Source organism: Larus michahellis, chromosome 2 (assembly GCF_964199755.1).
Source record: "Larus michahellis chromosome 2, bLarMic1.1, whole genome shotgun sequence".
In the NCBI taxonomy this organism is placed as follows: Eukaryota; Metazoa; Chordata; class Aves; order Charadriiformes; family Laridae; genus Larus; species Larus michahellis.
Genome location: NC_133897.1, coordinates 156,882,010 through 156,894,451, shown reverse-complemented (window position 1 = coordinate 156,894,451; position 12,442 = coordinate 156,882,010). Strand labels below are relative to the sequence as shown.

General features: G+C 44.5%; 1 protein-coding gene across 1 annotated transcript in view; it reads right to left on the bottom strand.

The window, feature by feature from the left end:
- Positions 1 to 10,434: 10,434 nt before the first annotated feature.
- Positions 10,435 to 12,442, bottom strand: part of FER1L6 (fer-1 like family member 6) — a 68,242-nt gene continuing 66,234 nt past the window's right edge. Inside the window, exon 41 of the mRNA XM_074573560.1 lies at positions 10,435 to 10,615. Within this exon, the coding sequence (XP_074429661.1) occupies positions 10,435 to 10,615 (181 nt within the window). The remainder of the gene's footprint in view (positions 10,616 to 12,442) is intronic.

The following is a 12,442-nucleotide window of genomic DNA, read 5'->3' as shown; positions in this document are numbered from 1 at the left end:
AAAAAAAAACCCCAAAACTACTGGCAAAACATTGCAGCTTCACTTTTTAGGGTAAGAAACTTTTCCGGTCCAAAACTCAAACAACTGGAGGAGCTAATAAATTCCTATTTCTTGAGCACGTGTGTTGGCCCCACCTCTGTCCTGGTGGCAGTGAGCATCAGCAGTAAGAGATGCTGAGGGGTAAGAGATGCTGACCCAGGATCACACGGAGAGTGCTGGAGAAGGCAGATACTCAGCTCTGTTGAGGGTTTACCATTATCCTGGGAGGGCAAATCACAGTGCCTGGCTTTGAAGCCCAACCTCCATATTGTCACGTTTTACACATCAAGCCCATAAGTGCCCCTCACAAATAGCTACTCCAGCTCCTTGTGCCAAGAACAGGAAGACCTGGCCCCGGTACATCAAAATTCACCCATGCTCCCAGAGCCATGAGCGAACCATCTTTGTGGTAATAGCTGCTGATGGGGCACCTGCATGAGCTGCACCCTGTCTGGAATCAGTCAAAACAGAGCCTGGGACATGCAATCCATTTCCAAATAAAGATATTGAAGGAGGAGAAGTGCGGGAACTGAGCAGAACAAGATGACTCTCACTAATCCTCTGATTAATGGGTTGCTCTTATTACTGCTGTTTGCTTAATATATTGACTTTACTCTATGATATTCACTGCAGTTGTGTTCCAAGGCTTTAAAATAGCCTTTGAGGCTGCTGTAGTGTAGTACTTTCGCACAAGCTGTGTGCCATCTGCGCTGTGGGTACCGGCTCTGGAGAGCTGTCGGTCAAAGGCAGAGCTGCTCTCTTGGGTGAAACTATTTACATACCAAGAGCCAAGAAGATAATGATGGTGTCAAAAGGACACAGGCTTTGGAGAAGTTCTTTGTTTAGTGTTTCGGTGAGGTTTTATTGCAAAGGTTAATTAAAAGTTCATCACATGCACCAAACGCAGCCAGTGTTTATTTGCTGTACAGCCATATTGACAGGCCAATGCTTTGTCAGTATCTTAGGACTGTGTGCTTGTTTCTGGAGTGGATTAACTATCGCTTCTCTGTCAGGAAAAAGAAACATCACTAACAAATAAGTAAACAAAAAAATAAATCCTTGTCTCTCATGATGTGCCAACGGCCTTTGGAGCTGCTCTTGCATTTGTCTCTTTTTCTAATATTTTCCTGAAATCTGGCACGTAAGTTGCAGTGCAGAGCTACATAGCATGGACCAGCATGCTCTGGGCATGACAAACCTGCCTGGATTTCCTTGTGCCTGAAATCTGTCCCTTAGTCCAGCAGGGGCTTGCAGCTGCATGTGTGCAAGGTGCTTTGACCAAGGATGAAGGTTCGAGAGGCAGAGCCTCTAAACAAGGCAGCTGGACTGGCTGTAACCACTTAGGCTGCAGGTAGAAAAAGTGGGTGAAGGAATCCCTCTGAGATGCGATATCCCAGGGTGGTCAACTGCCAAGGTTCAGGGAGCGAGGGCGCACAGAGACCCTTCTGAATGAGGGTTTAACTGAAAGCAAATTGCAGAGAACAACAAAGAATTGGGGTAAAAGAAAGCCACTGGAGGAAGGTGACTGCAGCGTAGCTATACTGTTCAACCATCCCACCTAACAATGTAGACATCTGAAGAGTTCTTGGCCTGTATTTTTAATATATTTTTATATATATATATATATATATATTACAGCATTTCCCAATCTCCAATGACTCTTGATTTCGCCCATTAATGGGTGCCAAATTTCTGTACATGCCTTTCTTAAAAGACGTTTGGGGAAGAAGTCTTATAGCACCTGCAGATACCACCTACAAGTCTGACATGTTTGCAGCGCCTGAGCGTCAAGAGAAAAGGCAGGCTGGGGCTGGACATGGAAACTGGAGATGGTTTCCTTCCCCCTTTCCAGCCTCCCCTCCACTCCAGATTCTGAGCCAGCGGTTGCGTGCAGTGGAAGAGTGTGGGAAGAGTACCGGACACCAGTGCAGTAAAAGGGGGAGGCATTGCTGGTAACGGTGTCCTCCTGTGCCAGCAGGTCAAGCACAGCCCTTTCAAGGAACTGCAATATGAAAAATGTTCTGTGTTGTGACGAGCAGGTAACTCAGAAAGAGCAGGATGCCGGAATTAGCCCGTTAATTAGCTGTCAGTGTCATCAGAGAGAGTTCAGCCAGGGCCACTCTTCTGTCAGTGGGAGCGAGGGAACAGCCAGAGATCTTTCCAGCTTGCTCCTAATGAAGGTGGCCTCTGTTACTGCCGTGGAGACCTGGAGCCATGGCAGAGGCATCCAGGAAGCAAATGCATAGACTCTGTTAATTAATGTGGCTCTGATCGGTCTCTATACCTGCTCGCAGAAGTGATTAAAAGAGATGCAGTCTGGAAGATTTTTATCCATGAGAAAGATGTGAAAAGTTGTTATCTGTTTACTTTTTAGATGGGGACTTAATTAGAAAGCAGAAGGGAGAGGTGGTTGTTGTCATACAATGCCTGGGAGCCTGGAACAAGTTCTTGGGCCGAGCTTTCCCCAGTCACAAACAGCTGACAGAAAATGTATGATTTAGTCTGGAAGGAGACAGCACTCTGCACTTCAGAGCTGAAGGCGAACAGGCTATTCAGCCAAGCTCATAAATATCCCCTTTGGAGCTCACAGCCGGCACACAGCGCAATGAGGAGCTCCTCCCAGCAATCAAAAGCCGTTCCTGTGACTAACGCGTGGAGGAAACAAATTCTTATGTCACCTCATCAGGGGATTTGTTTCTTCCAAATGTAAAAGTAATTTTAATGTAGTCGTTAGTCAGTGCGAGACCAATCTGCCGGGCGCAGTGCCGTTCGCGGGCTGGGAGCGAGGCACAGAATATTCTGCAGGAAGCGGGGCAGGGCAGAGCCCCTGCAGACCCCGCTGGCTTCACGACCCCGACCGAACTGCCTTCCCATGGAAACTGCCCTCAGAAGCAGCAGCAACAACCGCAGTGTTACAAGATATTTCTGTCTTTGTGGAACGATCAGGTGCACAGAGACGGACATTTGTTTTATAATATTCCATGTAGGATGGATACAGCTGTCTCTTATCTATACAGCCATCAGAATGGTGATAGTCAAGCATGAAAGGTCTCTAGGTGAGGAATAAGATTCAAACGTCTGGGTAATGCCTTCCTTTTTTCCAATATATCCTTAATATAACCTGGGCAGTGGTGATCGTGTTTCTTTGTGTTGAAATCACAGTGGAAGTGGAGGACATACTGATGGGGCCAGTCTTTTTCAGTGGTGCCCGGGGACAGGACAAGAGGTAACAGACACAAACTTGAGCATAGGAAGTTCCATCTAAACATGAGGAGGAACTTTCCTTTGAGGGTGGCAGAGCACTGGAACAGGCTGCCCAGAGAGGTGGTGGAGTCTCCGTCTCTGGAGACATTCAAAACCCACCTGGACGCGTTCCTGTGCAACCTGCTCTGGGTGACCCTGCTCTGGCAGGGGGTTGGACTAGATGATCTCCAGAGGTCCCTTCCAACCCCTACCATTCTGTGATTCCGTGATTCTGTGGCACCTTGTACTTACTGAAGGTGCCAGGACTGTCTGGAGATGGTGTACTACATGCAGTGTAAAAAGGGAGACATCCAGGGGGTAGGTGTAATGGTAGGGGAGACCCTCAGGTGTTGAACCTTCAGATAAACTAACTGCTGGAGCTATGGTCACATGAACATCAACCATAGTGCCTTCAAACTTTTTCTGAGTAGGAAAGAAATCTCTTTACAGGTAAAATCTCTTCAGTTTGTGCAGAATCAAAACTTTCAAGAAATTTCAGGCAAAAAAAAAATCCAAACAATAAAACGAACCTCCAATCTAAACAAAAAATACCCACCCCATGTTCAGGATATACAGATTATTTCATATTGGACTTAAAAAACGCAAAGAATTAAATCTGCCAGCAGACACAGAGATGTCGAATTTGTTGTCTCAGAAGAATGATAACTGCAGGATCAAGATGTATACAGTCTGTTTTGGGGCTTAGCTTTTCCCCCTTCCTTTGCTTTGTAGGATAAATTGTTCTGCCAATCCACAAATTCAATATTCTATAAAACATTAATGCAGTCTAGCTATGAATGGCCACTCTCAGTATGGTAATCCCACCCTAACTAATGGAGTATGCCATCCACAATTTCTGCCAGTCACGTTCCTACCTTCCCTTTTAAAAACGTTCTTCCCTTTTAAATATGTTTGCGAGGAGCTAAAAAAGTAAAAAGACCAGGCTTTCAGAAGAAGGTATCTCTTCCTTACAGACTGAAAATTGGAGGATACATTTTTGAAAGCTGTCCTTTCACCTTTATCACAATTTGGTTGATAGTTAGGTGTGTCTACCTGGGAACTTTTACAGATTTAATCAGTTCTTGATGCTTTTCATGGTTTGCATTAAAACCTGACTCTCAAAAGGCAAAGACGAGTCCATGGCAGAGCCACAAAATGGTGTCAGATCGCTCTATTTGTGGTGCTTTTCTACACAGAGAATACAAAAGCCACCACCCGGCCTGACACGTGGTTATGTCCCTGTGTAGGAAAGGACTGCTCTGCCTCTTAGGTGAAGCCTGATTCATCCTGAAAGCTTTAGTCTCCCTGAAACGTGTCAGAGACAGAGTTGTTTGTTTTCAAGCAGTGACAATACCTCTGGATTGACTGTCTGTCCGGTCTGTTTCGTGACATCTCCAGCATTTTGGAGCAGGTGTGGAGGTGCCAGCTGCTATGAGGTATCCATGGCTGTGAAATCACGGCTCTGCAACCACGGCTCTGCGATCGGGGCTTTGCAGCCACAGGTCAGCAGCCATGGCTGTGCAACCACAGCTGCTGGCTAATGCATTTGAGAGCGCTGCGGTTCAGCAGGAGCAGCCGGGGGTCCAGCAGCGAATGAGATGCTAACTGCTGCACTTGGGTGGCTAAAGGGTTGGGCCAGTCAACAAAAACATGTATTTCCATCGTTCCCTTGAAAACAGAAGGAGCTGCCTAAATGATAGCAAGCAAAGCTTCCTTCTGGAGGTTAGAAAATCGCCAATGATCAGCACAGTGTGTAAGTTGCTGGAGTTGCTCCCGTGCGTGAAAAGGATCTTCTAACACCCCTGCTCCCCTCTGTGTCCTGCTCTTCCACAGTCTGAGCAATGCAAGGCCAAAATGCCAGGCTGGGCTGGCGCAGCTCCTCAGAGCCTGCCAGCATCTCTCGCGGTGGCTGCAGAGGCTCTCCCGAGGCTCCTGGCTTGTGCTGGTGTGAGGGAACAGATGAGCAGACACCGTGCTCAGAGCATGATAGCTCCCAGCACAGGACCTGGAAACATTTGTCCATCAGCTAGGTTGTCAGAAGAGCCCTCCCAAGCCCATTTATTTGACCATTTATTTTAGAAGGGGGTCAGACGTGCTGCCCCATTCACAGCAGAAGCAATCGGTCCTCACCCAGGTCACATTGAGCAAGAAGAGGGACATACTTGCTGCCAAGGGGCCACATGGCAAAGAAGGGAAAACGGATCTCCAGAGCAGATCTCCTGGTGGGAACTAGGCTGACAGGGAAATCAAGCACTACTTTTCCCTGTCTCACTTAATGGGTGAGGAGGAGGAATTCGAAATTACATTTTTTCCCCTGATCCCTTTTTATCCTGTGGTAGTTTAAGCTCCTGAGTTATGGTGGCAGTGGAGGGAAGCCTATGCTTTAGTCTTCCTCAGGGTTTTGTGACGGGCTGGGATGTTATGAGTGGGAAACAGCTGGTAATGGGTGCTGCGCATGGCCCCATCCTTAACACCTGGTGGGTCTGGTCATCACTTCATACTATGGTATTTTCCAGATGGGCACACATAAACAGCTGGATTTCAGCAGCCAGGATGGGGTAGCTTTTGCTTACACAGGTAAATGTTGGGTTTTTGTTGTGGACTCCTGCAGCAAGTCAGGAACAGCAAGTGTGTTCTTTGGGAGCTGCTACACTGTGCAGTGTGAGGTAAGATTTTTTTTTTTTGTTCTAATTAGCTATATGGGAACACAAAATTGCCAAAAGAGGTCAATGCTCATAAGGCCTTTTACTGTCATGTACCTCGCCGTCATGTACCTCGCCGTCATGTAGCAAAATCAGTGATAACAGCTTGTTTCTGTTCTTACAGCAGAAAATCAAGCAAGACTGTGGCAAACCCCACTGGGGTGGGTACTGGTTACTGGTAACTGCTTTTACTGGCTGAGCTCAAAACTCGTGCTGCTTCTTAAGCATTTCATGCTCTTGCTTGCCTGTAGTATTACGATGCCACTGAATGTTCCCGAACTGAGCTAATAGAAATGACAGAGGTATAAATGAATGGATATTTTTCTCAAGGACTCAGTAATCTGTTGGTGTTCAGTATTGTTCCCTTTCATGGGAGGCCCCGACAGCAAAGATCTGGTAGTGATTGGCTATCACTTTTCTCCTGCTCTGTTAGAGCAAATGGTTTCACATATCTGCTCTTCAATGGCAGTAATGCTTCTTCCTTCTGACTCATGTAATAATGTTTTATAAAGATTTCATTTTATTATGCCTGTGAATGTGCCTGGAGCTGAGTTTTTTTCCACAGAGAAACATTCCTCTTCTAGTGCTTCATGTTGTATCTTGATTAGGTTCTGCTTTGTTTTTCCTCCTTAAAAGTAGACTTTCTGTTTTCTTTCCTCGGATGTTCTTCAGCTGTATCACCAGAACCGGGCAAAGGTCCATCTTCCCTTGTTGCCCCATCTCCACCGCTGTGCTGCTGGACATCTGCTGGTAGCATTTATTGTACAATTTCTTTCGATGCAAGGTTTTGCCTCATGATTGAAAATGCAGCACATCCTCCTACAACAATGGCCACATGCATGGGTGACACCAGACCACTATTTGCTCTGTGTCCTGATGCGTCTGGTTGAAAGCAACAAGGCTTTGGCACCAATGCATGTTTCCAGGCTAGAGCTGGCTTCAATCTGGTCAGCACAACCCTCTGCCATGTTGTCCCCGGTCACCTATCTTGATGTGCCCACAGGTCAAATCAGCTACAACTGGAGCCTAGAGCAGGAGGAGGAATGCCCAACTTGCTCCACAACACTAAATCATGGGACTCTGTTCCCACTCTGCTCCTTAAATGCCAGCAGGAGGTGAGTTTTTGTCTAAAAATCTGACTCAGGGTACCTGAAATTGGGCACTCAGAAATTATTACACCCCAAACTTGAGTCTGTCTTCAACAGTTCAGGCATAGGTCTCTCCATCTTTCAAGTTTGCTCACCAGAAGGATAACATCTACTCCTACCTGAGAAGATTTTTGGATGCAAAAAGCAGTGTTTTTTGTGACAAGCCAAATGTCTCAAAGGAGAACGTGCCTTTTTAGATCAGCAGTGGTAGGCTGTTATTTCTAAACATTTTTGGGATTCCTGGCTAGCCTTCCTGTCCCAAGAATACCATCTTATACCCACAGATCTTGTATCTGCAAATGGTAGCGCTCAGCTATTTAATGAGCTATTTGTGGTCAGAAACCAGTTGATAAAACTCCAAGTTGTACCAGGGGGCTTCAAAATTGAGCCAGTATTATTGCAGACCGATGTTGAGAAAACTGCCCAGGATAAGGATCTCTTCTTTTTGTATAAAATACACAGGAGCCCTTGACAATAATAACAATCCTCGGTATAAACCTCACTCCTTGTTAATGACAAAGACCATGTCACCATAAATTCACTTAAAATGCAAACCCATAACATCTGGCATCCGTATGAGTAGTCCAGCATTGAATGTTGCTGTATTTTGTCTCTTTAATCCTTACTGACAGTTCTACCTCTCCAGCTACTTTGCAGCCATCTGGAAGATCATGACAAGGTTTTTGATTTAACTTTGTCCTATAAGACAACGCTATCCAGCTCAGCTTACATGTGCTAGGCAGTTTAAGACTTGTGGAAGAGTTAGCTTGCTTGCTTCTTGGCTGCGTGAAGCCCTTTTTAGCCCGCTCTGCAGGGCTATGCAGGGGTAAGGGGACCTCAGTGTTCAGCGATACAAGGGGCTCGGGGATGGTCATCCTGCAGGGGACTGAAGGCCCCAGGGGCAGCAGGGGTGAAGGAGATGGTTATTTGCAAGGGACAAAAGGGGACAGGGTCTTTGCACGGTCCCTGCTCATCCAGACTCAGACCAAGACTTGGAGGGGAATGTCATTTCAGCCATCTTGTCCTAATAATGCTGCTGCCACAGCATTCTTGCTGCTGGGCTCCAGAGACAAGGCTTGGTCCTGGAGTCGCGCAGGAGGACCCTCCGGCAAGGGCAAGGTGGTCAAGCCACAGTCCAGCGCCTCACACAGCCCATGACAGCAAGGGCAAACAAGCAGAGTAAGGACAGATGGACACAGCAGCTGCCATGCGGGACCAGGCCTACTGCCTTGTTGCACTGGGAAAAAATCAGAACCATTGCCTTTATGGCTGTCACAACATACTCTGATTGTCACGATTCGCCTCCCACCTTTTGCACCAAAATAATTTTCTTTGCTCTTATTGGAGCTTTTAAATCGCAATTCCAGAATTCATGGTATGGTGAGACATATTAGGAGAAATAACATCTCATTTTCTCTCTCATACAGGCTCGATTGCAAGATGGCACAAAATTGAAAAAGATGTGGTTTCAGAGGAACGTGTCCCACATGCTGTGTAAGCAGAGACCGCACCAGACGAGGCCGCAGTGCAGAGGGATATGAGATGAAGAGGGACTTGAGGGTGCTCAGCACCTTTCCACATCGCTGTCCTGCATTGCTGCGTTTAACTAGTCCAGATTCCAGCATGTAATTTTGTTCTAATTTCTTGGTCATATTAAATACACTTATAAAGGAAAATGACACAACAATAAAATCCATCCGGTGGAGTCCTTTTACCACACGTCTAGCTGTAATGTAATTACTCACATACCTAAGTAATTTATTTACATTTATTATATACTTAAAACATGAACTTTAGAAGAAATACTGAGTCACAATCGGTTGGATGGGGTGGGGATGGGGTGCTTTCAGTCTGCCTTTAGCCATCTGCCTCTATCATCAGTGGAAAGAGGAAGAGGCACTTTTAGAGCAATTCATCCCATCCAAAACCAGCCCCTAAAACAAGCCTCAAACCTTTTTAAATGTGAAATATTTTCTCTGTGCAAGATTCAATGACATCAATTTTTCAGAATAATGCAATTCCCTGTGTTGTAGGCCAGAGGGGAAGACAGAGGCTCGTTGTAAAGCCTTAACAGGCCAGGTACAAGCAGTGCCGCATAAGCTTCCCATAGAACTGACCTCTGAGAGTTACACAGATTTCTGTTCCCGCACCCTGAGCTTGGCAGAATTAACAGCATTTCTAGGATTTCTTTTTCTTACCTTTTGATACTTTAAAATTTGCACAGGCTGCTCACACTTTTTATGAGCGGAGCATGATGGAAAGCATTTTCTCAAAGGTCACCTTTACAACATGTCTAACCATGGATGAAACTCGAGGAGATTTCTATTGCTACATCAAATTCATAATCATTCATTTTAAGGCCAAGTGGGGTCATTAAGTAAGCAAGCCTTGCTTTGTGCATGACACAGGCTGCAGCATTTTCTATGTTCTTAAGTAGGATGAAGATTTTCACATTGACAACTGTGTAAGGATTTATTCCTTGCGTTCTTTAATCCTCCATGATTTGTTCCACTCTGCAGCCTTTCTCTTTCCCATTCCTTTTTCCCTCTGCTTGTCAAGCAGCAGGATTCTCACTGTTCCTTCTCCTTTACAAGGATCATTTGCTACTGCAGTGCCTGCAGCTGAGTCTTCATCTTCCTGATCCCTCTCCTCCAGTGACCTCCAGCACTTTCAAACTGCAGCTGAAAAAAGTTCTTTCCCTCTCTGCTTCTACCTCCCCCCGTCACTGACGTTTACCTCATTTATAAGTGTGTGAGACGTCCTTATAGAGCACAGAGCTCCTACTGTGAGGCGCAGGATGAATTCAGTGCATGACACCAAATGAGACAATTTAACCTTAGATATTTTTTTAATAAACCTTTTATCTCAAAATAATTGTGCCATTATAGGTCATTGGAAAACAGTTCAAATAATTAGTTACAAAACTATGCAAAGACTGAACTATACATGTATATCTGTGTACAGATTTTGCTCTTAATATTTAATCACCTGTATGTAATAATAAATACTTGACTGACAAATCAGTTTCTACACAGCATTAAGGAATTTACTTTCAAACTCAGTTTTAGGTGCCGCATCAAACTTTCATTGTCACTAAAGCTGCGGCAGTATATTAATGATAATGTACATTAAGGCTGGCTCTGAAGGGGCAGCCAAAGAAGTTGTTAAAATATTGTAAGAGGTCTCCAGCTTCTGATGCGAATATTTGTGTTTTCTTCTTAAAAGGAATGAGACGTTCATAAATTCTGTATGCCTGACTTTTATTTTTAACTGAGTATAAAATTGGTTACAATAACCTATGCTTATCCTACAACTATCTTATGACTGATCGCACCTGGCAGCGTGTAGATGAAGAGCACCAAGAAGACAACGAGAACAAGTAGAATTATGCCGATGATGATGTACTTCTTGTAATTTCTCCAGATCAGGTGATACAAACACTTGAAAGGATTTACAAACCAAGAGAAGGATGTGTCTGGTCGGCTAAAGGGGAAGAAAGAAAAAGAGAAAAACTTTTGTAAAGGCAGATCCAGGCTACTTCCGACTGCAAAAATACATATTGAGTCTAAAAAGGACCTTTAACTCCAGGGAACTGACTAAAGAATTTGTAGGGAACTTCCATGAGTTTCATGTACTACAAGGTCACTCTTCTTCTTCCATCTGTCCCTGAGCCCAAGCTCCTCATGCCACTGGGAATGAAATTCCAGTTCATACTTCATAACTACTCCAACTTAAGACAAGACATAGAGCTCAAAATTACGAACAAGATTGTGATAAATCCTAAAGAAGAAATGTAGACATCTTGAACTTGAGTTCAAAATCTTTCTAATCATTGCATGGAATTTAGCATTGCAAAAGGATTAATGAGCCACTACAAAATCTAATTGCTCAGTGATAGTCATGGTACCATAACAGGCAGAGCCAGCTCAGGCCTGGCATACGGCCCCAAATGGTGTATTTTCAGAAGGAGTTTGAAAACAGGCCCCCTGAAAACAGGAGATGAGGTGAACCCCAGAATCCAGGTAGTTTGCCTGGGTACATAAAGGGAAGGAGAGTCACCTTCACCTCGTGGTGACTATCTGCACTTCACAGTCCTTACTTTTTCCCAAATGTTGCCCCATATCATATTGTCTCTATAATCAGGAGTTTCTTCACACTGTATGACAAAGCTGGCTGCATAGAGAGCAAAACAACATTCTCCTTAGGAAAAACGTTGGCATAGTCTCTCCTCTGGCATGCCACCCGGCTTGGGAGGTCACTGTGCCTCTAAATTCAACAGCCCTAACCCTGCGATGAGCTGAGGCAACATCCATCAGCTCTGTGTGATGGGATGACCTGACAAGTATGGTGGTGTGGAGCAACAGTAACACGAGCAAAATTGGGTGCAGGTTGTCTTTCTTATCCAATGTCACAGTAATTGTGCAGATGGTGCAGCACTAAGGAGAATGAAATTAAGACCGAAGGTCACAAAAAGCAGCGGTCATGTCTCACTCTAGAAAGCCATGTAAGGAATTTAAGCAATGTCTGAGTCAACTGGAGAATTCAGCATTCTGCATATGGAAGTGAATGCCAACATGACAGAAAGTCTGCAAATCTAAAAGGCCAACTGAATATCTTTTAACTAAAGACTGCGTTTTATACTGAGGTGGAAATGACTCAGAAATAAATCAACAAACAAGCCCTCCAGGTTAAAAGGAATTATTTAAAAATGGATACTGTGTAAAGAGCGAAACTTACTGAATCACAGACTTGAGTAACAAAGCCATTAATCTGCATGTTCCAACTACTTAAGAGCTTTTCATAACCTTTAAAAACAGGGCAAAAAAAGCCAACTGTCTCTCATTTAATTTGTTTTCTTTGCAACGTAGGCAATAGGATTCAGTACCAGCTATAGCCAGTGTATTGGTTATAATAGAGAGCATCCGGAAAAGCATCCCGTCTTGATCAGTAGAGACAAATAGAGATGGATAACTTCACGGTGCTCTGGCCAGCAGGAAATTACACTGCATCTTCTATCTTATTTGCATGTTTCTCTTTAGTTCCCAGACGTTTATTCTTTGTATACCCTTTTTCTAGTACATTAAAGAGTCTGCTATTGTCTAGTAGCTCCTAGAAGATAATTTGGGTTTTGAAATTATTTCGTTTCTTAATTTAAAAACCTAATTACGCAAAACAATCTGAAAATTTCTCTGCTTCTCTGTGTGAGCCTACATGATTAGCAAAAAAAATGTGAACCTACAGTACTGGCATATAGATATGGAGGTCCTGACACAAAGCTCCTTGAGATCCACTTCTTCCTGAGGAGAACTC